General features: G+C 39.9%; 3 protein-coding genes and 1 non-coding gene across 4 annotated transcripts in view; 3 read left to right on the top strand and 1 right to left on the bottom strand.

The window, feature by feature from the left end:
• Positions 1 to 3,399: 3,399 nt before the first annotated feature.
• On the top strand, positions 3,400 to 9,137 carry LOC115011058 (beta-2-glycoprotein 1-like). Its single transcript, XM_029436033.1, has 8 exons — positions 3,400 to 3,570; positions 4,057 to 4,233; positions 4,387 to 4,483; positions 6,046 to 6,122; positions 6,440 to 6,628; positions 7,113 to 7,292; positions 7,767 to 7,964; positions 9,022 to 9,137. The coding sequence occupies exons 1-8, from the start codon at positions 3,495 to 3,497 to the stop codon at positions 9,084 to 9,086; spliced, it is 1,059 nt and encodes a 352-aa protein (XP_029291893.1). The 5' UTR covers positions 3,400 to 3,494; the 3' UTR covers positions 9,087 to 9,137.
• A 2,984-nt stretch (positions 9,138 to 12,121) lies between these two features.
• nol11 (nucleolar protein 11) lies at positions 12,122 to 20,911 on the top strand. The gene is made up of 18 exons (XM_029437235.1): positions 12,122 to 12,353; positions 12,930 to 13,043; positions 13,388 to 13,444; positions 13,691 to 13,839; positions 14,001 to 14,058; positions 14,267 to 14,408; positions 14,739 to 14,945; positions 15,831 to 15,907; positions 16,372 to 16,495; positions 16,697 to 16,788; positions 16,936 to 17,001; positions 17,097 to 17,281; positions 18,370 to 18,495; positions 18,726 to 18,965; positions 19,188 to 19,266; positions 19,406 to 19,498; positions 19,927 to 20,034; positions 20,316 to 20,911. Exons 1-18 carry the CDS (start codon positions 12,207 to 12,209, stop codon positions 20,427 to 20,429), a joined length of 2,178 nt encoding a protein of 725 aa, XP_029293095.1. The 5' UTR covers positions 12,122 to 12,206; the 3' UTR covers positions 20,430 to 20,911.
• A 1,630-nt stretch (positions 20,912 to 22,541) lies between these two features.
• Positions 22,542 to 27,951, top strand: part of LOC115011930 (nucleosome-remodeling factor subunit BPTF-like) — a 51,511-nt gene continuing 46,101 nt past the window's right edge. Inside the window, 3 exon segments of the mRNA XM_029437221.1 lie at positions 22,542 to 22,602; positions 23,838 to 24,663; positions 26,989 to 27,811. Of these exon segments, the coding sequence (XP_029293081.1) occupies positions 24,087 to 24,663; positions 26,989 to 27,811 (1,400 nt within the window). The 5' untranslated portion in view covers positions 22,542 to 22,602; positions 23,838 to 24,086.
• trnas-aga (transfer RNA serine (anticodon AGA)) lies at positions 22,696 to 22,777 on the bottom strand. The gene has a single exon. It is a non-coding gene; the product is annotated as a tRNA-Ser (tRNA).

Here is a 27,951-nt window from a genome sequence, read left to right as displayed (position 1 = left end):
GTCAAAATAAGCTGATAGAGTAATAGTGATATTTTTTGATGGATAGATAATGATAATGGGTGTCATCCTAAATTTCCCTTGTGATGAATAAAGTATCTATCTATCATTAACAATGTCTCAAGAAGAAAGACTCAATGACCTGAAGAACCTGTGTATTTCAATCCTCTGATACATTCATACTGTGCATACATACCTGTACCCAGTACTGAGGATGCAATAAAAACTGAAGATCTGAACGCTGTGTCCAAAATCTGACATCTTTTCCCAGGTGATTTGATTTCTCACCTTGTGTGTGTGAATCAGATCCCTCAAAATGTTTATGTGACCTTGACCACTTGTATGTGATATCATGGGGTAAACAACCCAACAGCCGACAGCTCTACGCTTGGAGAAACAGGTGTCACGGTATGTCTCAGGAGAGGACTCAATTGCAGGACGCAGACGATGATTTTAACCAAAAAGAGAGCTTTATTAACAAAAGCTAATGAACATACAGAAATACAAAGTAACAAAAACCAATACGAGCAGGACACGAGCAGGACACGAGGTAACATCAACGACGAACTGACAAGGAACAATGAGACAGACAGGGGACACAGGGCCAGGGTGAATGGACACAGGAGGATCAAATCAACAATCACAGAGGGAGGGAAAACACACAGACAGGAAGTACAACTAGACATGACATGAGGGGAGTGAACCTTACAAAATAAAACAGGAAACAGAAAGTACACCCAGATCGTGACAATAGCCTCCTGGCAGCTGTGAGGACGAGGTGAGGGGTCGGGTTGTTTTCTCGTTTCTGCCACTTTGAATGTAATCCAATAAACAAACTATAAAACAGACCAGTGACGTGCGGTAAGGTTCATGGCTGGGGAGGCACTGACTCTTTCAGAGTCAGATTTACAAATATATGAACCCAACTGAGTAGCTTATTCACCATTTTATTGGCAACATGAACATTGACTACTGGTGATTTTTCATATCTCATATCAGCATTCTTTACACACACACACACACACACACACACACACACACACACACACACACACACACACACACACACACAAAAAAAAAAAAGAATGTTACATTTACAGCGGCTCAGAGAGGTAGGCCTACATGTATTTGCTATGCACCCTCCATAGCGATTTTAGTCTGATGCTTTGATAAGTTTTAATACAGACTGTACTATTAACAAAATAATATTTTATTTAAGGTCAACATTTAGTTTTAAATTTAAATATTGGATTGTTATTTCTTGGTCAGATCCCATTTTCAATAAAATTATCTTTATTTGTAAAATCTTCCATTTTTGGCCGTCAGTCGGAGAAACAAACTAAACTAAAAGGTGCTACAGTGCACCTGACTGATGTTAGCTAGCAGTAGCTTGTTGGTGCTAACGTCTCTGCGTAGCAGAAGAGCAGCTACACGAACCTGTGGGCTCACGTGCGCCCTCTTAAGTGCCGCAGAGGACTGTCTGCCTCACCTGGTGTCTTTTCACTGTGGTTTTATGTCAGATCAGCAAGACTAGATATGTTACACACATACATTACATACATTAGCTAGACCAGTGGTTCCCAAATGGTGTGCCGCAGCACACTGGTGTGCCGTGAGACAAATCCCGGTGTGCCGTGGGATTTTGAAACAATTAGGCCTAGTGCATTTAACCGTACACAAGGTTATGAATGATTTTTTATTTACTTCAGTGTTTCTCCTAGGTATACTGCTCTGCAGGGTGCTGCCTGGGCTGGATCAGGTCCGTGCGTGGCACAGATTTTTTAAGTTCTCTCCTCACCTTTTCTCCACTCTGTCTCTGACTGTAATTGTGTGCGTTAGCGCGCGTGTGTGGGTTCGGAAGCGGAGCTCCGCCCTTCACGAAGCAAAGCAGAGCAGAGGAGAGAATGTAAATATGCAAAGCAACTGAAACGAGCACATAAATGAGATAAATGACATAAGCGTTTAGTTTGTTTAATAAAAGAGCACCTGTTCAATGTGAAAAGTGCGTTGTGAATATACAAAAATAAAAAAAACAACGTCTTGAATTTCAGGGGGGGGGCGCAGCGCAGGGAAACACTGTACTTTATCGGTACTTTGTCCTACACACTTATTTCACAATATAGAAACAATAGGTCTTATATGCTTTGGCCTAAATATAAATAAAACAATCATTAAAAAAAGAAATCTGTCAAAGCGAAGCCGTTTTAGCCATTTGCGCATGGTGGGAAACATTAGAGTGTGACACATCAAAGGCTCTCTGCTAGTGTGAAGGAGAATAGCTTCTTACAAGGACTAGGCTAAATAAATGTTCACAGAGTGATAACAGTGACACTATGTGTTATAGAGGGGATTTTTCCAGGATATGAACACAGGTCTACCTTGAGATTTTGGCTTGGTCTTTGGTGTGCCTTGGCCACAGAAAGTGAGCTACACTATGCAAAGTCAGGACGCATAATAAAAGTGTCTGTAAACATTATATTGGTAACATACAGAGAGATAGCAACAAGCACGCGCCAAATGCATGCGCTCAACCTAGTTTGCGAGGGATTGCACAATCCGAGGTGAGGCTCAGCTCGTCGCTGCTGCAGCTCTCCCCTGTATCAGCACAGAAAATACGCAAATTCAGCGATTTTGACAGTAAAAATGATCAAAATTATTGGAATCATACAAAAAATAAATTTATAGCACAGACCAGTGGACAAATATTAATGTTTATTTTATTTTATTGTTATTTGTTTTTTTACTTTTCATGATGACGCGGGCATCCCCTGACCACATGTCCCTGAAACAGACACGAAACATGGCTGTAATATTTACAAGAGAGTCAGGCAGCTGTAGGTCTTCTCCCTCTGTACTGAGGGCAGACTGGAGCTACAGTGACTCACTATCACCTCTAGAGGAATAAGTGCTATTACAAGACTGCTATATGTATATATGCTAATTTCAGTAGATATCTCTGCAACACAACACACAGACGTTTTTGACACAACGTCAACACTGTAACCTCTTCACACTCTGTTAATAATGTTAGTTTATTGTTTGTTGTAATGTTTAAGTTTAAATTCTGGCATATCTTACTTATTGAACCATTAACGGTATGAGTGACTGTATTTTGGCTACACAGTTTATTATTAACATAAAATAGTTGAAAATATAAAAATCTAGAAATGTCTCTAGTGAGGCACAAAGATTAAGCAACATGAAAATCGGGCCAAATGGGCTGGTGTTTCATAATATTGCAGCAACAAGGGAAAGTTCGCTGCTGGAGTTCTTCACTGCCAGTAAAAATGTCACGAGGTTTACAATCTCGTATTGCAAAAAGCAAGCAAAAAAAGGAAAACAAAACAACGATCGCCAGTGAGCCATTACTTCATGCTGCTCTTATCTGTTTACTTTTAGAGAAACACAAACAGCAGTGAAAGAGGGGACAGAGATTCAGTATTTGAACCAGAGACCACAGGAAAGAAGCGAGGAGTGTCTGTACATTTCTACGAAGGATGGAACGCATGCTAACTTTGTTTCTGCTGTGTCCATTTGTATTTTTTACCATCGTGACATCTGAACATGACAATGGTATTTGCTATTATTTCTTCCTTTTTATGGACATTATTTAGCTTAAACTGCATGCATACACATGACGCTGCTGTTTTGATGGGTTTAGCATCAGGTAATCTCTATATGTTACAGGATATGGATTCTAAAGGCATATGTTTAAGTATTATTGATCAAGTTTAGTTTGGAAGTACAGGGATACGAGAAAATGAATTCTCAGCACATAACTACATACTACATGGCATTTACAATTCTGAGATGATAATCCACATCTTTATTAACTTGTCATGTTATGATGAGGTGGTTGTTGGGGATTTTGCAAAAAGAGTCTTTTCCAAACTATTATACGTAATATTATATATATATATATATATATATATATATATATATATATATATATATATATATATATACATATAGTTATATATATATATGTATATATGATATTTGTTTCAAGCAAGTTGAGAGTCTATACACAATTATTAATAAATCCATTTGTCCTTGCAGTATGTTATAGGCCTATGCTGGCTGCCAACATTGAGCTGGATGGACTCCAGAGGTTCTTTAGCCCCGGTGTGGAGTTAGCGCTGTCCTGCAAACAGGGATACACCCCTGTGTCAGGCCCTCGGAAGATTGTTTGCGCTGCCAGTGGAGAATGGACGAAAACCAAATTATTGTGCATACGTGGGTTTCCATTATTCTATTGAGAATTTAAGGTCCTATGACATATCTTGTACTGCAAATTCATACACTTGAGTTACTTTTAAAGTTTAACAGTAATTTACTTTTTTTTACAAAACATCAACATTTAAGAAAACATTTGATTTTTTTCTGCAGCAAAACGGTGTCCCTATCCTGATACATTGTCTAATGGAGAATTGTACTATGAAGATATTGTGTTCCAGAGTATGATCAACTATACCTGCGATGAAGGGTAAAGCAAGACTTTCATTGTTGAATTTTATTGTCTAACATGTATCATTTGCACTCTCAGCCACCGCACTGTCCCTAATACATGGGTGGTGTTTCTGAAAATGCAAATGTAGAAACTCTATTCAGGAAGACCATACAACAGTAAAAAAAAAAAAACTGGCAACTGGCATCACCCTCTGAGGGAAGTGCGAAGATAAACCTAAGATAAATCAACACTGCAATTGATTAATGGATTTTAAAATTCAGAAAATAAAATCCTAATATTCATCATAAGTGAAGTCTGCAGAAATTGGAGGGCGTTTTAGCGGGCGTTTAGCATTTTAATGAATATATTTAAATATTTCATCTCATCTGTTATACCAAAACTGGTACATTTACACATAGTGTCATTACAATAAACTGCCCATTATTTAAGGATCAGCAGACACAACAAACAGAGTTATCTACTGAAAACAGATGTTTTGGTGCTTTTTAAGTGTAGGTAAGGTGACCAATAAACTAAAGTCAGAATGTAGGGGTGTCGTGGGTATTGACCATTGTGGTGGAAAATCAACATGAATTTCCTAGTGAGAGATGAGTAAATAATGAAGTTACAACCAAGTTGTCTTTGATGGTTTATTAATCAATTGTCAAAAGAGAGATTTCAAACAGAGTCAAACTATTTCAGCTGAAATGGACAGAGTCCCCACAGCAACGGGTGGTGCCGAGTCTGACTCGCAACAATAGAAAAAACATATTACTTATACACACACAAGGAATGTGCGGGTCCTAGGCACACTTGGTTCTTCCATGGCACAATCTCAACAGGTGGAAGGGAGGTTAACTGAACCTTCTTCACAATCAAAATAGGAGGCATTCTCACAGACATGAAGATGCAAGTATATTCACAGGGATATACTGTTTACGGCAAGGTCAAGAAAACGCTCTCACAGATGAAAAATAACAGTTTCACAGTTAGAGAACAAATAACAAAGAAGTAAAGTTACCATGGAAATGTACTGCTAGGCCTCACAGTGGAAATTCACTACAGGGTTAAAACATTCTAGATCAAAACATACAAACTCAAGCCTTACATAAGAATGGTTAAATGAGACTAAATATGATCAATTGCTATAACAATTCCCCCTTTGGCCATACTATGGGCATGAATATAATATCCAATAACATCAGTGAAGTGTTTCAATAATGAAATATAGATATTGTGTTAATAACACACAAAAGATAATAATATCATGTAAATAATCCAACATCTCTCAATCTCACTATCCATTTGTGTGATTCTTGTTTTTGTAAGATCTTGAACAGTTATGATTACAGACTCCCTGCACAATAAAAAAAGAGAGAGTTAAAGATGAATTTGACTGATGGCACAAAAATAACTTGAGAAAAGAAAGAAAGAAAGAAAAAGAATTTAAATTATTTTGTGTGCATCACTATTTAAAGATTCCACTGATCTATGAATACGTCTAATGCCTGTAACCTGATTTAAGTCAAACATCACGTGTTCTGTCTGTTTGTTTGCGATCGAAGCTTGAATTGACTGACTGATATGGCTCTGCTCAGGTACACCATGACTGGAGACAGCACTGCTGTGTGCCTTGCGGATGGCACATGGAGCACACGAGTACCACAGTGCAAGCGTATGTATTCCACTACATCCTTTCCGCAAGACCAGGGAAATAAATAGGAGAGCCTAAAACGTACAGTATATAAATGCTCTCGTAAAAATGATGTCCCGTAACTTGATATAAGGCCAAAGAAAAAACATTTGTACTTGTCATGTAGAAATGTTCCACAACTAATCTATCACTCAATTTGCCAAGCTGCAAATGTGGCCATGACAAATAAAAGCACATCTACTTATAGACAATAGAGAAAAACAGACATCCAGCACAAGCATGTATTGTATAACAATATACTGTATATAAATTGGCATATTCTGTCTCTTCTCTTGTAGCTGTGACCTGCGGTCACGCTCCGATCCCGCAGTTTGGGATGATAATTTATGACAAGAGGATCAGCGGGAACACCACTGATCACGGCGTTGGGGGGACATACAAGTGTCTGCCTCCATACAGTGTTATTGGCAACGCAAGAGCAGAGTGCACTATCAACGGCAACTGGACCAAGACACCTGAATGTCAAGGTAAACAGGTTTGAAAAGTGTAGTTGTTGTGGCATTGCAAGAAATATTTACTAATCCCAACCATCACTTTAAAGCCAAACAGCATGTAAGTATTCTCGTAAGGAAACGGGCAAAATACTGCTGTAACATTTCTGATTGTCAAACTTCTTAACAAAACTGAGTTCATTCTTGATTTTAGCATCAGCAGATAAGAAAACAATCTCTATACAAGGTCCATTCGTGTAGTAGATTTGATGTGTTTCATGTTCAAATATTATCTTTTTTCTCAGCACTTGAAACTGCATCCTGCGCATAGCAAGTGAAGTGAAGACCATCTGACCAGATTGTACAATGTGCACTGATGCGTCCTGTAGCTTATACATTGGGAGCTGAAAAAGACAACTCACTAATGACAAATTAACTAATTACATGAAATTCTTCCACATTTGGTCGAACAATTGGTAAAATATGAATTAAAAATTGCACTAAATCGTTCCCCTTATAGTGGTGACCTGCCCTCCACCAGAGAACATTGACAAAGGCTACATGTCAAGCAACGATCAGAGAGAATATGACTACATGGAAACGGTCAAATATGGATGCAATGGAGACTATGTACTTGAAGGAAGCCTCCAAATTGTTTGTGAGCAGAATAGGAATTGGTCTGAAAAGCCATCCTGCAAAGGTAGGCCTACAACCAATGTTACAGTTATTTTACATTACATTTAGAGATTTTAGCTCTCTAGAAAGGAAAGTTTGTTCATGTGTTTCCCAGTTTGGATTTGTGTATTCCTGTTTCTGACCTGGGCTTTTGTTGGTGATAATCCCATCCCAGCCCAATCCCATTACTTTTAGTCCCCATTTTATTTTATTTTTTTAAATGATTTTCAATGTTGAAATGGTTATTTGAAGCGTTTGACCTAAACTGTCAAATATAAACTCCTCCAAATTCCCTAAATGGTTGTATGGGAACAACAGGATTCACATTTATATATCAACCCCTTCTAATGTTTTTCAATATTAATTCTTAAATGACTACATCATTTTGAGAGGTGAATATGATGTGGTTAACCACTCTACAATTCCTGATTAGGAACACAAAAACAACACAACACTATACAATCAACAACATGTTTTTTCTTCTCCTTGTGACTTACAGCTCCTTGCCGTGTTGACATAAAGAAAGCAAGGATATTATACAATGGAAGAAAAATCTGGATCGAAGACCTAAGTCCTAACAGAGTCTTGCACACAGAGATTGTCTCAGTCTACTGCAAGGATAAGGTCAGGAATTGTGGTTTTGCAGTGCAAACCCAGTGCATAGATGGAAAACTCCAAATCCCTGAATGCTTTGAACGTAAGGAATATTTCATGAAAAAGCATAATATATATTAAAAAGCAGCCCAACAGACAGACACTAGATAGGCTTTACTTTATTCTATTTTATTTATTTAGATATTTTTTGTTTATTTGACTACTATCACGTCACAACCTAAGTGACTGTTTAAGTAAAATTGAAGTTATTAACTGTTCTTTTCTAACTCCAACTGTCCCATTTTAAAGAATTTAAAGAGACTGTGTTCGAAACACTCCAAATAACATACATGTGCCTCATTATCTCATATTTCCTTCAATTTGTGTTGGCACAAGTCATTACATTACAGGTCATTTTGCAGACGCTCTCATCCAGAGCGATTTACAGTGAATTACCTACAGGGACAGGGAAGTGAAAATAATTCTGGTGATCCAAAAGCAGATGAAAAGATAAGGTTTTGAAAGTAGATTTTTTCAAGTATCAAGTATTGTTTTTAATGCTTTTAATTGTGTCCACAAGAGGCTGAAGTGGACCACTACCCCATGTTCAAAATGGGATTAAAATCATTCATGTTTTCTAGTCAAAATAAAGACATGACAGTAATGTTACATAACGTTCTAACACACAAAGTACTGCATGTACCTTGTGTTTCAAGTGCATGGAAAAATTAAAATCATGAATGCTTTTAATTCTAAAACCTCAGCCTCTTGTGGTCAAACGGAGTATTACAGTGACACACACTAAATCCTGAAGAAATTCACCCCCAAAAACAAAACAAATAATTACCTTTAAACTTTTATCTGTAAAAACTTTCTTTTCACATGGAAAAACTTATTTTAACAGAAGTTTGTTCTGTTCTGAAGTTATACACATAGTAACAATTTAGAGTTGCTACAAGTACACACTTCCCATCAGGCCTATTATTTCTCAAACCTGCAAACTACAGCAGGACACATGGATGCTTTTGAGGTCAATATTCTCTAGATCTGTTCCTTAGATTATAAAAGAGAATCATTTTGATTATGAAGGAGCTATGCTACTATTAAGTTAAGTGTAAGAATTCTAACCTTCTCTGTGTCTGTGTGTCTCTCTTCTCTAGAGCCCAGTGGTATTGATTATAATCTTCATTCAAGTTCACTTCCATCAGAAATCACACAGTGTTGAAACAGCAGCAAATTCCTTCTCTGATGATTATTAAAATACTGCAATATCTAATAGGTGTTGGTGTGTTCTGGTTATTGTTCTCTGCTCAGTCGTCTTGCACTTCAAATAAATAACCACCAATAGATCTGTAGTACTTCAGTTTTCCAGACAAGCATAACATAGATCTAAAATATGAAGGGTGTGGATTCAGAAGGCAGACAAAGAACATTTCTCCTAGCATCAATGTTTAAAACGTTCATGCTACGCTCCTCCTGATTGGTTGGGATGTTCCTGATTGGTCAGTTATCAAAACGTAGAAATCACTGAGTGTCTAATTGGATATAAATTAAATATAAACAAGATTGTGTGCCATTACACTTTTACTCAGTGGTGGAAGAAGTATTTCAGGGTTCATATCATAGATGTTGTTTTTGGATTCTGCTGAATTAATGTGTATAATGCATTTTCAAACTGATCCAAGAGGGTTTTCAGGTACTTTAGGTGCAAGTGAGTCCTCAATGAGCAAGTGTCTTTCAGTTTGGTTTACCACCATCATTCATGCCTCTGTGACAGAGTTACCCACATACTCATTATCATGTCCTTTGTAGGCCTACAGGTGAGAATAATCTAATATCCAACTGCGGGTGTTTGTCAATTTTTGTGTATGTTTGCTAGGATGTTCCTATGTGTTATCTGCAGTATATTGCCTTTTATAAAACAGACATGTCAAATCAAGCAATCTGATTGGTTCTTAGCCGTGGTATAATGAACGTATATCACGGATAGAATTGTAGTTACTTTTCACAACAAGTCAGTATCCCTCCGCGTCTGAGAAAAAGCTACAGCTGTTAAATTACGTCCATTAAGAAACAAACTTACAAAGCTTTACTCTGGAGGAGTGGATTGATCAGTGCCTATCTCCAGAGAAGAAAGCCCCTAAAAGATGACATGCAGAGCTACGTGAAGAGCAGGTAGACCAAATGGGAAAAAAACGAAACGAACAGAACACCGTGAAGCAAACAAAATGGGCAGTTACGTGCTTTGAAGATTGGTGTCAGGATGAAGCTGTGGTCATAGACTTTCAGACGTCGACAAAACAGCAGCTCAATAACATGTTGAGAGATTTTTATGCAACTGTCAGAAATAATAATGGATCAACGTTGTCTGTCTAATATGTTCGCTAGCTGTTAGTGTTGTTGCATAGCAACCATCTTGCACTATGTTTTGTGCAGAAGGCAACGGAGGGACTATTTTATTTTGAACATCATTATTTAATAATAAAAACTATTTAAATTGGAGTGTGTATTTTTCTTTCATTTTGCCACACTTGGTAACCGTTTTGTAAAAGCAATAGCTCACTTCAGACCGTGGTATATGCTCATTATATCACAGCTTCTCGTCGGGCCGAACCACGCCCCTTAACTGTGATATAATGACCATATACCACGGCCTGTCGTGAGCTATTGCTTAAATATACTCCATCTAGGCCACCATTAGGCTTTTTGCTTGGGTTGTCCATTTGGCTCTGGCCTAGGCAATGCTGCAAATCCACGTGTGTTATCCCCATTGTACCATAAATGGCACCTTGGATAGGTCCTATGACGAGAGCCAACGATGGTGTGATCAACACTGAATACTTGAAGGCTCAAGGCAGGAAACAGTCAAGCCTGATAGAGCATGCAGAGATGAAAATCACAGAGGAGAGAATGACAAATTAAATAAAGAACTTAAAAATTAGATGAGCTTTAGAAGATTTCCCCTCAAACTGTAATTGTGAAAAGTGATAATATTTGTCCTTGGGGAATCGTGCATGCAGTTAAATTCTTCGTAAGAGCAGAAAGTCCAAAAAATGATGCACACATGCTGTTCAAGCACTTACCAAATGTTGTGATATTTGACTTTGCCCGAGGTTTGGTTTCTCATACCAACTTGCGTGAGCCAGAAAAAATACCCTTCAGGCCAAATGAAGGCCCACCAGAAAATCTCAATTCAGCTGAGATAGGTGAGCTGAATTAACCTGAATTAACCTGAATAAAGTTGAAAAAGGAGCCTGTCGAAACAAATGCACACCCTACTCTTTCATGACATTTGTGAAGACATACAATGTGGTTGTGTATTTTTCAGCTTTAACCTTTATTATTTGTGCCATTTGCTTGTAGGTTTGTTATGGCGTCCCTGTAGGAGAATTGACAATATAATTGCAATATTTCAGAAGAACAGCGGTTTCCCAAATGAGCCCTACAGCAATCTATTAACGTTATTAAGGATGTGTGTTCTCACGGTCACTTTACCCTGACCTGCCTAATGTTACGACCATTTCTAAAGACTTACGTTCAATCAGGAGACACTGTAACAATACATGCATTATGTACTGAAGGATGGGTCTAGACTAAAAAGATTGGCTTCCTGAAAGCTGCAGTTGAATTAAATAGACAAATGTTGAACACAATCAAAAGGTAAGGTAGATAGAGAGAAATCTTCCCAATGTACTATCTAGTTAAACATCTGTGTTTATTGTAGATGTAGAGAAAGATTTTATTTTCATGATCTGTTATTTCTCTCATTACGTTTTTTTATGGATACAATTAGGAGAAGGTAGGAGAGTTTGTCTGTCAGCAAGAAACACTTTTTTCATTTATCTTAATTTCCATTCAGTCTCATGAGAGGCTGATAATAGATCATTCCTGAGCAAAAAGAGAAGTATCAAACAACTTTATAATGCTACTGTGTACTTTGTACTGTCCCGATATCAAAATAAATCTATAATATTAAATAGATAGTCATATTAATATTATTAATAATAATAATAATAATAACAACATCAAAAGTTATACATTTGATTAAGAAAATGAAATAAAGGAGGGAAAAAAACGTGTTTAAACTACATTTTACTGTAGTATATAATAATATAATAATACTTAGATCATTTTTCATTAGTAGCCTAAGGCTTTGAATTCAGGACTTTTACTTAATTCTAGTGGAGTAATTTCACAGGATATTATTAAATTGCCGTAACATCATCACAATGCCTGATAGTTTTCGCTTTGCACATCTCGGCAGACACAACTCCACAGTAGGCCTCTGACAAACAATTGTCTATTCTCGCGAGAGCCGACGAGATCCACATTCTTCTCGTCCAGCATGGCCGCGCTGTATGAGGGTTACACGTTGTGCGGACTTGCTACTTCTCAAAATCTGTCAAATTCAGGCATTCAGGGGGTCGAAGCGGAGAGAGACAGCGACCATGTCGTCGTCACAGACTCAACCAGATCTGTCACGTTGTACAAGGTAACGTTTAACGTTTGTTTTGAGGAGGCTCTCCTGGGCCAGCTGATCAGTGTGCGACCTGTTCAACTCGTGTTGGCATCCTCGGCTGTTCTGAGCAACAGTGGCAGAAACCACCAGAACAGAACAGACAGACAGATCCCTCAGCTCGCTGTGATAGTACCTGATTCCTTATGCGGGGAAATCGCAAGTAAGGGTCGCTTAGTCAGGTTGTATGTTAGTAAACGTTATGTCAGTCTACAAAAACAGGCAAATGCTAGCTAACGGTCGCTACCTCCACCGCAAGACACACACAGCTCGCTAACTTATGATACATGTCTTCATATTTATCTAATGTACAGCTTAGTAAATTTACCACGCAGCTTCTGTTCAGTAAACCTCAACTTTCAGAATTGGTCTTACTTGATTCATGATCATGGTGGAAGTTACACTATGGCATAGTCACACAGTGTAGCATGTACATGTGTTGATGCAGATGAAGGACATGTTTTTGTGTTTTGACTGGTAGAACCGTCGTGGGTGGGGTCATTGATGTTATTAACTGGTCCTATTTTATTTATGTTTGTGTGGTTCTGACAGGTCTCAGACCAGAAGCCGCTGAGCAGCTGGACGGTGAAACAAGGACAGATTCTGACCTGTTCAGCAGTCTACAACTCACAGACCAAGGAATATGTGGCAGTCTCAGACAGCAAGGTAGACTTTCAGTCATTCTTGTTGAGGCAGGAGGTTGTTGTGCTTCATTTGGAGCGCCATCTGTACAGAGCCCCAATGACTCGCTGACAGATTGCACTATCAGCAAATTCATCAGAAAAACAATGACTGAAATGTTGCTTTTTCAGTAAACTTATACTAACTGTGTTTCTGCATGACTGGATTTTCCCACCCACCCACCCACCTACAAAATGATTACTTTTCACTACGCAATGTTACCTCGTTTAAAGATTTGTGTCTAGTCGTCTCTGTAGATCTGACCTTCCAGAATGATCTGCCTGACACTGTCATAAAATAATGTCTGTTGGTTTTTGTTTTTATTTAAGGTGATAAGAATTTGGAAGGAAGAAGACATACTCTTAGATAAGGCCTTCAAAGCAACCGTAAGTGAAAGAGTTTGTACAATGTGTTGTTTGATCACTGTCCATTGTGCCTAACCTAGGTCACTGAAACTACAAATAAATGTATTTTCTTGCTTTCCACTGCTGAAATCTTTAACATGGCACTTCAATGTTATTACTTAACATACTATATGGAAGTCGGTGTAATCCTTTAATTCAGTTTCCATCAATTGGGTGACAAAACTAACCCATCCTCATCCTTGCCTCCTATGTATGTATTCTCTCCAGGTGTCATCAGATGTCTGGAGGGTTCACTGTGCAGCTGGAGGGGAGCCTGTGGTCTTGTTCCAGAGAGGAGCTGTGAGGCTCCTGGACTCTCTCCTTTCTGCTCCCCAGCAGCCCATAGAGGAAGTCTTTGCTCAAGAAGAGGCCATTAGGTCAGTATCACTATGCCCCAGCCCCAGTAAAACCTTCGTAAACAATTTATGCATGTACACAATGAAATTTCATTTCATGAAATAAACGGGTTGCTAGTGCTGTGCTGCAGTCTCGCCTGTTGCCTCTTGTAGCTTGTTGATGATTGTTCTTTTGTCTTTAGGTGGAGCACCAACATAGTGACAGAGTCACATCAGTTGATCATCTTCACAACTGAACAGGTAACACCATTTTAATTGTTTGGCTTTTTCCGAGGGACATAAAAGCTTATAAGTCAATTCTGTGAATTCTGTTTTAAACATTCATTGCACTTGTATCACAATACTATGCTCTCATTTAGTCTGTCCTCGTTCTCTCCATGGTCATGTGCGTCAAGTCGTTGTTGTTGGTATTTCTAAAGGCCTGTTTGCCTTGGCTGTCTTCCCACAGAAAGGAGATCATTTCCTCTACCTGCAGAGACTGAATCCCAACACCCTGCAGAGGTACCGGCTGGAGAGAGAGGAGCCTGGACTTTCCCCGCTTAGCTTCTCTGCCTCCTACAGGGATAAACACATCCGCCTGCTTTATCTCTGTAAGCCTGAATTTCTTATGAAACTATTTTTAGTGTCAATATTTGCGAGCACAGGCACAGGCACAGGCTGTGGACGTGGAACAAAAAAAGGCGCTCAAGATGGTGGGTAGGACGAAGGTTTGCAGTAAAGAGCATGTGTGAAAGGGTGCATTGCAAAACCTAACCTGCACAGTGCCAGTTGGTTAGGGTATGGTTTCCACACTGTGAGTTGCACACAAACACAGCGTGTTACATGCCAGATACATAAGATAGGTGTTAAAAGTTCCCTCTAATCTCTTCCCTCAATAATCTTTTTTGCCTTTTGTGCCTCATCATTTTCTTTCCATCCAGATCCTAACGGTCATGTGTACCATAGTGTGGTCCCTGTGCGGGGGCTGGGGGCCGACGAGGGGGCTCAGGCTCTTCCGCTGCCCCGCAGCTTGCTGCTGGACCTGCCTGTCGGTGAGGGCCTGCTGGAGGCTGCTTCGGCTCAGATCCTGGATGAAGCTCATGTAGCTGTTGTGGGCCTTCCACACCCCTCTGCCGGAGCTGGTAAAGGTAAATGCAGTTTAATTACACTGCCTCAGATGTAGAGCAAATGTGCCTCACTCAGACAGGTTTTCTGATGTAATTAGCATCTGGCTGGTTTTCACTCCACTTAAAGTAACATTTTAAACATGACCGATCTTAATTAAGTCAATCTGGTATATACTAAAAGCTTTCAGTAAGCCATGCTAGTAGGTCAGAGCACATAACACCTGAGCTGTGTCCTAAAGGTTTTAGAGAGGTGAGATTTTATAGGGTTAGGTATACAGTGGTTTTGCTCCCGTGGCGTAACACTAGGCGACTGCAATCTACTGTAAGTTATATACCGACTATGGAAAAGTACCCATACAACAGTTTAGCTTGTCTTTTCTGTCTTCAATGGCAAACTTGTTATATTATTAGCTTTGTGCACACACTAAATGTAGCAAGAGTGAAAATGGGAGCGCCTTTGTAGCCGACTGGTTACAGCGCATGCCATACACACAACTGCAACGTGGGACCTTTGTTGTATGTCATACCCTCACCCCTTTCCAGTCTGCCTCTTTGCTGTGATCTGTCCAATAAAGACGAGAATGCCAAAAAAGAAATCTTAAAGTGAGAACGGAGCAAGCAGGTTTTTTGATGACTGACTGACTTGAATGTGTTTTATAGGTCTCACCACTGTGGGGAAATAACAAGGAATTTAGTTTGTTGCGACTTAAATGAATTAATGGAATCAAATTATTAACACTTAAATGAATACACGGCTAACATGTCATTTAAATTGTTTTCATTTTGCCATGTGGGCCTTGTTATAGGATTAAATGTTCTAGAATGATGACCTGAAACTCTCATACTTCAGTATCTGATGCACGTGTGTGTGGTTCTTGAATGGCTTTCTGTTTTTATTTTTCTCAGACTTCCTCTGCATCTGGAATACAAATTTCCAGACGCTGCAGGCAGGAAAAGAGATGGCGGGTAAAATCTACGGACAGGTAGGAATGCTTTGGTGTATTCTGTCCAAATAACCCTCCAATCGGATTGTTTTCTATTTTCTGATCAGTGGATGAAACAATATACTGTTAATGACTTTTAGCCATGCTAACTGCAGGTCCCTAGAGCTCATACAGGACAATCACCAGTGTGTACATGAGCTTTTGTTGCTGAGGCTAGAAGTATGCATGATCCACCTGCCACCCACTCAAGCCTCCCACATTGTTATTATTACTGCAGGCCAAGGTTCCCTGTCCTTCCAGCTGCTGGGTGCTGATGGAGGACTGTATGACTTTGGTAGAGCATTGTCTGCTCTCCACTGTGACGGGGCTCGCTGTCCCTCCTCACAACTTTGTGGCAGTTTACAAGCTTGATATTGATTCATAAATAGACAAGTTGTGCCAGTTTATATAATCGTTATTAAAAACTGTTTTAATTCCGTCACTTTCTTTTCTCTTTGATGTAGCTGTGGGGCTATTCGAACAAGTTATTTATTCCACATGGGAAAACTCTCTCTGTTATTCCATATGAGTGCCCCAAATCTTCCCTGGCCTCTGCCCTGGGAAAACTAAGGCAGGCCAAAACTGAAGGTGAGATTAAAAATGTGTCGCACTGCTCCTGTTGTAAATGTCATGCTTAACACTAACACTTTTGATGCCAGAGAACACTAATTTCACCTAAGTGAATAATACTGCATGAACATGAAGTAGGTTGTTCTTAATGCTGCAACACTGATTCAACATTGTAAATGATCATGTTCACTCAGTACACTGATTTTCTTACTGCGACAGAGTCCAAAGCTCCCACTTCTGTACCATCGTGGAATAACATTCTGCATGAACAGAAAGCTCATCCCTCAAGAACAGTGGAGACCAGGAAGACGGTATGTTGGATACGTTTTCAAGGCAAAATAAGGGAACTTGCATAGATGGAAAGAGGCTGGACAGCTGCTGCCTGACATGCTGGTGCATCCATCCCACACACTTTCGTCTCGAAAACTGGCTTACAGTGTTCCTCTCTTTCCATACAGAGAACAAACCACAAGAGCCAATCATCACCTAGTTTAACAAATGATCACATTCTGGAGCTCATCAAGGTAAACATTCAATTTTTCATGGCTCAAAATACTGATACCGCATTGATAAAAATAGTCGTTTTATAATTAAAATGTATTTTAATTTCCTCTTGCAGACAGCACCAATAGAAGAGGTCCAGAAAGAGTTGGTGGTGCTCCTCTCGAGGACGGACATCCAGGACCTGCAGCCCTCGGTGGGGCAGCTAGCGTCGACCCTTGTGTCCCGGAGCCTGGATGATCCCGCCTTCTACACCCCCAGCAGCCTGGCACAGCTAGTTTACACTCGGTGCCTCTGCCACAGGTCAGTAAGGCATGGCAATGAATTCAGGGTCGTGTTATTCGCAATTAGGAAAGGCAAGTTTATTTATTTAGCATATTTCAACAACAAGTCGATTCAAAGTGCTTTACAAAAAACATTAAGACATAGTCCAAAAGAAACACTTTATAAGAATGTAATTAAAAACTGTCATTAAAGAAACGGTAGAATAGAAATAATAAGTGTAACATATGAATAATTATTTGATTTTAATATAAGGCTGTGGCAAAAGGAAAAGTCTTCAGCCTTGACTTTAGAGTGAGAGTTGCAGCAGACGTGCAGTTTTCTGGGAGTTTGTTCCAAATATATGGTGAATAAAAACTGAACGCTGCTTCTCTGCGATTCATTTTGACTCCGGGGACAGAAAGCAGACACGTCCCTGACGACCTGAGAGGTCTGTATGGTTCATAGTGTAGCAGAAGATCAAAGATGTATTTTGGCCCTAAACCAAACAGTGCTTCATAAACCAACAGTAGTATTTTGAAGTACATTCTTTGACAGACAGAAAGCTAGTGTGATGATCCACTCTCTTGGTGTTAGTGAGGACTCGAGCAGCAGCAGCGACAGCGCTCTGAATCAGCTGCAGCTGTCGAATCGATTTTCTTTTGTGTGAAATCTGCAAAGACATCGTTACAGTAGTCATGGACACATTTATCAAAATCCTCCTGAGACATACAGAATGTCCTTTAATCCTTGCTATATTCTTAAGGGGATGGTAAACTGACTTTGTCATTGTCTTAATGTTGCTGTTTTAAATTCAGGTCTGAGTCCATGACGACACCTAGACTTCTCACCTGGTCTGTGGTTTTTAACATTGCCGATTGAAGCTGAGCCCTGACTTTTAATAGTTCCTCTGTCTCTGCCGCAGGGTCTTTAATGAAAAATTAACTGAAAGATAAAAATACAGAATGTGTTTCTGCCCCTTCATTTGAATGCAAATGTGATAATTGTGATGGTTTACATAATGAAGCAAAAAACTTGAATTGAATGAGCCATACTGATTTTCTACTTTTCAACTGGTAGAGCAGTGTTATTTCTGTTGAATGACCATTTTCCATCATGCCATTCAACAGTGTGTGTCCTGACCTTGTGCTCCTGGCCCTGGAGAGGAAGGACTACTTTCTGTGTCAGCTCTGCTTGCAGTTCTTCCCTGACATCCCAGAAGCTGTCACCTGTGCCTGCCTTAAGGCCTTTATCAGGTAAAACTGATGGTTTTGAAGTGCACAACTCCTTCAGTGTACACTGGCATAAATAACTGTTTCTACAAAGGATATTTTTAATACAACCACTGGGTGGTACTAAAGTAATAAAAAAAATTGTGATTGCAAACTCTTTGGTGTGCAATGATGATAATCTGAACATTAGCTGGACTCATTTTAATGTAAAATGAAGAAGAAGAAAACCAGTGTGTTCTACCTTGGTCTTGCAGTATGCCAGACGTTGATGCAGAGAAAGTGAGCCTGGAGCCCGACAGTGTCTCCTTAATGGAAACCCTAATGGCTAGAGAGCGTGGCCCAGTTGGCTTGCAGAATGGTTTCAGCCCCACCAGCAATGACGAGCATCGTTCAGACGCCCTCAGTGGAGGTGGCAGCGGAGCAGAAGTCGAGGAGAAGACCGCAACTCAGCCAGAACAGATCTGTCCAGTGGGATTACACAAGGCTATTCTACTGTATCCTACCAGTGCACACTCAGACGCAATGTGTTCACAATTATTATTATTCATTATGATACAACTACAATTCAATGGAAGGTTTATCAGTTGTTGTTTTTTTACCACATATTGTGTATCAGTAACACGCTTTATGTCATAGTTAAACAGCATAATTGCAAACTCTTTGGTGTGCAATGATTTGAATGTACTATGTATGAGATCTTAACTCATGTTGCATAGAAATGAGGTCCTGCAGACGGCGTACAGCGACTATTTCCTCCTCCCACACCTAAAGGATCTCTCCTCCCAACATGTTGTTGTAAGTAACAGCTGGTTCATTTTTCCCCACCTCTAAAATAAAACTGGCAACATACATTGCAAATTTTCACAACACTAATTATATATGCTTTAAAATAAACTGTGTTTAAAATGTTCAATGTTCTTTCTCATCCAATCAGCTTTTCCTCCAGTACCTGCAGTTCCTTTACCTAAAATATTCCCAAAATGCCTTCCCACAGATGCAAGGGTTGCGATCACCAAGTCTGACTCAGGTCTGTGTCAATGTCTTACTACATAATAAGGGTAGTCACACTTAACATATCACTGCAGCTTGTGTCCGTCACACCAGGACACATTAAGTGACAAGTCTGAAGGCAGGGAAAAATATTTTCTCAGATGGTCAAATCCAGCTCATATTCTGACCTGAACTGTGTTCTGTCTGAAGTTCAGCCACATTGCACACAGTCGGCGTAAAAAGATGGAAATGGAGAAACTGTTTTTTAATATGTAACTTCTAATATGTAAAAGTACTGGAATTATGATACACTGAAACTCTCTGCAATAATAAATATACTTTGTTAGTGAATTGTTTACCACAAAATGGTTGTAATTAACAAAAGGTAGAATGCAAACACTCAGTCATTCAAGTTGTACAATAATTAAACGACTAACTCTGTTTACCTTTTGTGTTTGATTGTAGATCATGGATTGGGTATGCTTGCTGTTGGACGCCCATTTCACAGTGCTAGTGATGACTCCAGAGGCCAAAGGCTTAATGCTGAACTTCCACACCTTTGTTAAGTCTCAGGTAACAATCAACCTTCCCTTTTGTCTGCTTCGTAACTGGCTGCATGTTAAATATTCTGAAAAGATGGAAAACTAAACATCAACAGTGTAAGAGATCACACACAGAAACTACAAATGGCCATTTTGCATGATTTTGTTATGGTTTTATTATAGACATGGTTCGTAATGGCCAGGGATTGGGTGTGGGGTTGTGTATGGCAAGAACCTGCAGTTTTATCAGAAAGACTTACATTTCAAATGTTAAGTGGGAAACAATTTAAAGATGCCTTCCTGTGTCCTCAGGTCAGACTGGTTTCTGAGCTTGGAAAGATCGAGGGCAGCCTCCATGAGCTCAATAAGATGAAGGTGAAGAAGGAAATCGGACAATACTCCATTGAAGTCATTGAGCTGTTCTAGAATGTGTATACTTTTAATAAATCATTGAGCATATTGTCTCCTTCTAACTTTCCCCTGTAGTGGTTTCAAGGTTGTATACTTGTCCCAAATGGTATAATATTAAGAGCTTTTTGGCATAAACTAGCCATCAGAACTCTAGATGCATGCGTTTAACTGCACATGAATTGTTTGTGTTACTTTGGCATTGAGTTGCAGATGGCATTAAACCATGTAAACGTGTTAAAGATGATTAGTATTTGACCATGTAGATAATATGGTTTGCATGGATAAATGAAATGTCTGCTTAATGCCAAACTGGTTAATAATGCGTTTGTAAATTGTATGCGAATGCCACCTACAAATATCGTAGTGTGATTATTCCATTGAAAACAACTTTGTTGAGAATGAGTGGATGTTTCTGTCAGCTGTGACTTTGTACTGGATTTTCCACAGGAAAACCTTTTATTTTGAATACAAAAATATAAATGAGAAAACTGCTTATCCATGTGACTCTTTTTTTATTGAATGAAATGGTGCTGTCAAATGACTGGTATCATCGGAATGCATTGAAGTTAATGGTGTATGTCATGATTTCCTTTTTTACTCATTTGTACATTTTATGAATACTTTATTGTTATCAGTTCATTGTACTTGTTTGGTTCGACTTCTCACTCGATGTAAAGGAACACAACTGGCCATAACGTAGACGTAGAGACCTAGTGCAAAACATTTTTGACTGCTGAGAGGGTTGACGGGAGCTGTATAAAGAAGAAAAACCTATAAGAGAGCCTGCCTAAATACGCTAAATATAACGACAGTTATAGTATCCGTGGATATAGTTAACACGTTGTTACAGCTTTTATTTAGGGTAGAATGAATATTAAAAAAGTTATAATGGCAAAAAATACCCGTTTTTACTTTTACATTGCTACGAGCATTTGAGCTATCTACGGTGGGGTTCTTGACGTAGTTGCAAACATCACTAGCTAACGTTACCTATCCAATTAAAATCACTTAGGTTGGTGTTTTATTTAAATGTATTATCGAGACCACAACAAATACGCTAAATATAACAGCAGAATTATAGTTAACATGTTGTTACAGCTATTACTTAGGGTATGTTAGTCTCAGGATTTGCTGTCCAATTTACAATACCATTGTCCAATCACGCCACTCGCTGTCCATCGTGAGATTGGACCTTAGCCAATCACGGCTCGGCTTCTCTCAGAGCACGCCCTCGTCACGCCGCTGGATGACTTTGGACTTGTTGAGAAGCGTAAGACGGCTCCTCAAAGTCAGTAACAATATTAAATGTTTATATTTTCGTCGTACAATTTATATTTCAATTATTCGCTCAAAGTCAGCAAGCAATCGATTGCTAACGTTTCTAAATGTAATAACGTTAACTGAACTATTCATGAATGGAAACAGCCATGTGTAAATAATCCAAGTAATTCAAGTAAGTAGTTATACAAACGGTGAATCAATTACCACTTTATTTAGCTTACTGCCAGTTTATGACCAGCGGTGCCGACGTAAATCATACAGCTACTGTAACGTAGACATTATGATTGTCATTATGTGCTGCAAGGTATGCAAACATATAAAACGTTAATATTACCTACTGTAATTCATGAATGAGTGAAATCAATCACTAGAAATCATGAATATATATATATATATATATATATATATATATATATATATATATATATATATATATATATATATATATATATATATATATAATATATAATATAATATATATAGAAACGTTAGCGATTGCTAACGATTGCTTGCTAGCGTTATGCCGACTGAAGTTGCCTCATAACGGGATGAAATGACTTTGGGCGATGAATTGAAATATAAATGTTACGACTGTTAAAGAAGAAAATCAAAACATTGAATGTTGTTACTGATTTTGAGGAGCTGTCAGTCTTACACTTCGCAAATTGCAACACGTCCAAATTCATCCAGCTGTGTGACGAGGGCGTGCGCTGAGAGAAACCGAGTAGTGATTGGTTTAGGTCCAATGTAATCCCGCAGCGTGATTGGTTTAGGTCCAATCTCACAATGGACAGTGAGTATCGTGATTGGACGATGATATTGGAAATTGGACAGCCGATCCTGAGACTAACATTTAGAAAGCTGCTACATTTTAGCTATCTACGTTGGAGTACTTGGCGTAGTCGAGGTAAAAACATTGTACTAGCTTCCTGTTATTTAATATGTGGGTGGGTTTTTGGAGAGTAGGTGCGCCTCTCTACGTATACAAAAAGAAAACATTCGTTGTCGGCAGGATTCGAACCTGCGCGGGGAGACCCCAATGGATTTCTAGTCCATCGCCTTAACCACTCGGCCACGACAACAGCTAAAAGAGAATTTGTAGCAGTCCACTACATAAACCTTACATTGAATCAATGAGTGTATATAAAATTACCCCAATATTAATTCTGCATTATAATGCGTTAATGTCAATACAAATTGGAGTTTAGCTCGCTATATCGACAAAAAAAGTACCTGGGTTGTGTGCTGCCAAATTGAAACCAAAAGCAAAGACGATTGTCAAAAATGTACAGTTGAACATCAAGTTAGACCCAGAAGGTTGATAAAGACGAGAGTGAAGGGTGCCACGATTGCACCTCAATTGATATTATTTAGTTAACTTAAATGTTATTGCGGGCTACCGTTACATTGTCACACTAAAATTTTAATTATAGTGCAGGTTTGATTAACTGGAGCTCAGCATCGCCAATACTAATAATAAATACAAATACATATTAAAGTTATATAACATTTATTCGTTAAAGAAATTTTGTACAGCTGTCTCATACATTTGCATAATTTTTAACATGAAAATATGTGTGCTGTTAACTTTTATGGCGACTTATTAGGGTTCATGTAATAGAGCTCAATGTCGGATGTATGCTTATCTTCTCGCCTGGTTTTGCTGTGACGATGATGGCGACATGGCCGAAAATGAAAGATGGTGTTTCACTAAATACACTCGACCCACCTGTTACTAAAACAACCCTGCAGAACCAGTCAGCGCCTTTAAAGTACTATTGGCGGAAAACGTTTGCAGGGATAACTAATTTTATGAACTAGCACGGCAATTGAGTGTATTGTAGAATAGTGAGTCATGTGATCTCGCATCCACTCGGGCCCTTTAGTGTCAAGTTAGAAGATAAAAACTGCACTTTCCGATATGTTACAGTGAAGTCGTTAAAACGAAAGGGTTTTAATTTATATTTTGATTATATAAACAGATGCATTGGAAACGAATAGTAAATATAACCTGGGTTGATATTAATGGTATGTTCTGTACACCGCGCTATTTAATCATTATTTGTATTTTTATATTCGCTTTGCTTTTACTTTGAAATACTTCCGGTACAACCAATGGTATCCACGGTTAACTTGACGCAGCTCTGAGGCCTGCTGTGTTTTCAACGGAGGGAGAGCTGAGAAGAAAAATGGCGTCTGCAGGCGACCCAGAGCGGGACACCGGCCATTCAGTTTGAGCTTTCCACCCTTAAATTGAGACCGGGGCTTGGTGGAGACTTATCGGGAACCGTCACCAGGTCCGTTGGTTTCTTTCCCGCCCGCTTTTCTCTGGCGTGTGTGGCTCGTTCGAGCAGCGAGATTGAAGCGGAACAGCAGAGACTCTCTCCCACAATGAGGGGGAGAAGAGGAAGGCCGCCCAAACAAGCAGCCTTGATGCGGGAAGGTTCACCCGGGCCAGTCCGCGGCTCTCGGGGCAGCAGGAATAGAGGGATGCGTGGACGGGGAAGAGGCAGGGGACGCGGTCGGGCACGGGGAGGAAGTGGCAGCGTTTTCGGCACTGGCTCTGTGGAGGTGGATACAGAAATCTCTGGCCGAGAGAACTTTCATTCGTCCCGGGGCCGCAAGAAAGTTGGAGGCTCCACCACGGCGGTGGCCGCGGCATCGCGGGGCAGAGGAAGCAGAGGGAGAGGCAGGGGCTCGAGAGGCGGCCGCGGCAGTAGAGGCGGAGGGAGGCGGCCTCAAACCAAGGTGGTCTACGACGACAACAGCGACGAGGAGGATGATAATATAAGCTACAGATCAGACGACGATGAACTCCTGAACGACAACCCTTCGTCGGATCTTGAAGAAGAGGAGGCCTTGAGAAACGACTCTGACTATCTGGAGGAACTACCAGAGGATGATGATGCCGCCAGCTACTGTACCGAGAGTAGTTTTAGGAGCCACAGCACGCTCGGTAGCACCCCAGGTACGTTCGTTTGCAAGTGCACGCACTTTAACGAGGCAGGTTTGCATAACTTAGTGTGTGCATTTTATTATAGTTTAGCTCAGTACAGAAACCAAGCCGCATTGTTCAAAATGGAGCTTGCACTCAGAAACAGGCCTTTGTTTACCGTGTGCGCTGCTTGCCACTGGTTTGCAGATCTGCTCCACGCTTCAACCGGCTCTCGTGTTTTTGATTTTTTTGTCGGGATCAGCACATTTCTGTTGTCATTTTATAATGAATCATTTATTCCTGCTTTCTTTTACCGGACTTTTATCATGCGCGCTGTACTGTACGTGTTTTCAAACACGCGGAGAAATGTGATGTATGGGCTGTGTATATATCACTTTACATGTATGTCATGTAACATTTCTACTTTATGTAGGCACAGTACAGTACGTGCAGTTTCTACTATGGAGACTATGCTCCATCAAAATACGTAGTTTGTAAACATTGTGTCCCATTAGCCTCGGATTGACAGATCGTAGTTGTCCTTCTAAGGCTGTAGTCTAAAGTGAAAGTAATACCTGTTATATATATATATATATATATATATATATATATATATAGTAAAGTTTTTAATTGTACTTTATTTATGCACAATCATTAGACATGTGTACCATGTCTACTCTTTTTCGGAAGACACATTTTAGTGGCCTAATGCTGCTAAGTGAGTTTGACAGGCCTTTGTTTTGAAGAGCGGCGCCTTTTCTTTCACTTGTTGCAAACAACTCGTTACAATATTACGTCGTGCCTCGTTACCATGGTAACCACCAAGTGTTGATCAGGTGAGCAAATTAGAGTCATCATGTCCCACTGATGGACAGTCCTGTTCATAAAGTGGTGTATGCAAAGATCAATTGACATCATATGTTGTGTAAAGCAATGCACTAAAAGCAGTGTGCCAGCCACTGGAAGTACTTATACATAGGAATACAACGAAAATAGTTAATTTCCATATCCATTCAACTAAACATATTGTCCCTTTTCTGTCTCTGGAGCGTCATACTTTTTCACTTCTTGTTGGAATACACTTTTCTTTTAATGTTTTTTGGAAAGAAACATTTGAGTGTAGATTGTACTTCTTGATATTCTCACCCTATCACACTTCACTACACTCTGATCAGGCTTAGATGCCATTTAAGTAGTTCAGGGATTACTCACATGCCTCTCAACTTCCAATGACCATTTATAAAGACGTGTGAACATGTAGCATTGTGCAGCCGTGTGAGAGGGGTCTATCGTAAGACCAATGGTCTCTAGGCATTATGGTGCACTCATTGCCATAGACATACAGACACTCATATCAATGCTGTTTTCAAACACATTGTACACATATAGACACAATCCCTGTGTTTGATGCTGAATAATGAACCAGTGGCGTTCAACCCCTGGTCTGACCCATTTATACCAAACCACTGTCACCATTCGTGAAGTAGCCAGTTCTGCCTCTGTAGTCTCATAACTGTCTCTGTTTACAAAGCAATGATAAACTACAGAAGTATACAAGACTTAATACAAATATTTCTCCTTATCCGCTATCATGTTCCAGTTTATTGTATTGGTGTAACTTTATTGGATTTGTTGATTTGGCCTCCTTTATGAAAAGTTAATGCAGCAACATACACACTACAATATTATTGCAGTATCTTTGAAGTTGAGACAAGCACATGAGAAGACTAGAAGAGCACACCAAACTTCTATAAGGGTATAGATATTTTATGATGAGTGAATAGTAACATTCAACTAATCGTACAGTGATTTTAAAGAAAGTTATAACAACGCCAAGCTGTCTCGGATACAAATGTAAGCAGCTTCTTCTCCTTTTCCACATTACTGTGTTCAGAAATGGATAATGTACACAGACAACAGAGGGAATATGCAGGTACAGTCAATAAGCTGCACCATCTGCATTAATTACACAGTAGCACAAAAGTGAGGCTTATAGATCAGGTGGGACCATTTAGCTTATTGTCTTGGGACATGAATGCGCTTGTCTACCTTTTTCATATGTGACTTCTTCTGTAAACGCTGTAAAAGAAATCAACGCATTCATATTAGCACTTGCTTGTGATTGGTATCATCCTGTACGAGTGCAAAGTCAGTCACAGAGTGCAGTCTGACGAGGCATCAAGGATGATAATAAGTTCGGGCGTTACGGTGCATGGATTAATAGCAAACATAAGAGATATAGTAGCTAGTCCTTTGTGCGTTTTTATCAGGTGCACTGTATACCACAGACTTACAATGTTTGAACATTTTGTTTTTTTCCTAAAAACATTTCCTCCTTCTACTTTTCACTTGTTGCAGGTCGGAGAAGGAGTCGGGCTTTGCGACCGCAGTCTCCCATCCTTGAGGCAAAGGACATTCCTTCCCTGGAGCTTCCCAAGTCCTCTGAGGACCTCCAGGTTCCTACCTCACAGCTCCTCAATGTGTCTGCCGTCTACGAAGTCCTCCGCAACTTTGGCTCGGTGCTGCGTCTCTCTCCGTTCCGCTTTGAGGATTTCTGTGCAGTGATGGCCAGCCAGGAGCAGTGCACACTGCTGGCAGAGACCCACGTCTCCCTGCTCAAAGCTATTCTCAGAGAGGAGGACACTTCAAATACCACATTTGGTCCCACTGACGTGAAGGACTCTGTCAACTCCACTCTGTATTTTGTGGATGGTATGACCTGGCCGGAGGTGGTGCGGGCATACTGTGAGAGCGACCCGGAGTACCGGCACATTCTGCCTTTCCAGGAGTGTGAGGATTACCCGTATGAACCGTTGGACAGCAAAGTCAAAGTTCTCCAGTTTTTGGTGGACCAGTTCCTGGCTACCAACATTGCCCGGGAGGAGCTAATGTCGGAAGGTGTGGTTGCTTACGACGACCACTGCCGAGTATGCCATCGCCTTGGTGACCTGCTGTGCTGTGAGACATGTTCAGCCGTTTACCATCTGGAGTGTGTGAAGCCGCCTTTGCAGGAAGTGCCGGAGGACGAGTGGCAGTGTGAGGTGTGTGTGGCACACAAGGTACCCGGTGTGTCAGACTGCATCCCAGAAGTGCAGAGGAGCAAACCATTTATTCGACAACTGCCAGTTGGCTATGATCGACACAACCGCAAATACTGGTTCCTTAACCGCCGCATTGTCGTGTAAGTTTACCATGTTTCATTTCTATGCCTTTTTTTTTATTATTGCATAGAATTCAACAGTGGAGGTGTCTGTGTGAGCGACTTAATATTATGACCGTCTCAAATATCTATAATATGCCATTTTTAAAAATTTTAACAAC

Source organism: Cottoperca gobio, chromosome 1 (genome assembly GCF_900634415.1).
Source record: "Cottoperca gobio chromosome 1, fCotGob3.1, whole genome shotgun sequence".
Lineage (NCBI taxonomy): Eukaryota > Metazoa > Chordata > Actinopteri > Perciformes > Bovichtidae > Cottoperca > Cottoperca gobio.
The sequence above is the reverse complement of the archived record's forward strand: the minus strand, read 5'-3'. Positions and strand labels throughout refer to the sequence as shown.

Excerpts from the sequence above, each read along its gene's own strand:
- LOC115011058 (XM_029436033.1), top strand. The coding sequence starts at position 3,495 with ATGGAACGCATGCTAACTTTGTTTCTGCTGTGTCCATTTGTATTTTTT. Across the intron at positions 3,571-4,056 it reads GACATCTGAACATGACAATG|TATGTTATAGGCCTATGCTG; the intron begins GTATTTGCTATT and ends TTGTCCTTGCAG. Across the intron at positions 4,234-4,386 it reads AACCAAATTATTGTGCATAC|CAAAACGGTGTCCCTATCCT; the intron begins GTGGGTTTCCAT and ends TTTTTTCTGCAG.
- nol11 (XM_029437235.1), top strand. The coding sequence starts at position 12,207 with ATGGCCGCGCTGTATGAGGGTTACACGTTGTGCGGACTTGCTACTTCT. Across the intron at positions 13,445-13,690 it reads ATAAGGCCTTCAAAGCAACC|GTGTCATCAGATGTCTGGAG; the intron begins GTAAGTGAAAGA and ends TATTCTCTCCAG. Across the intron at positions 16,496-16,696 it reads AAGGCAGGCCAAAACTGAAG|AGTCCAAAGCTCCCACTTCT; the intron begins GTGAGATTAAAA and ends TTACTGCGACAG.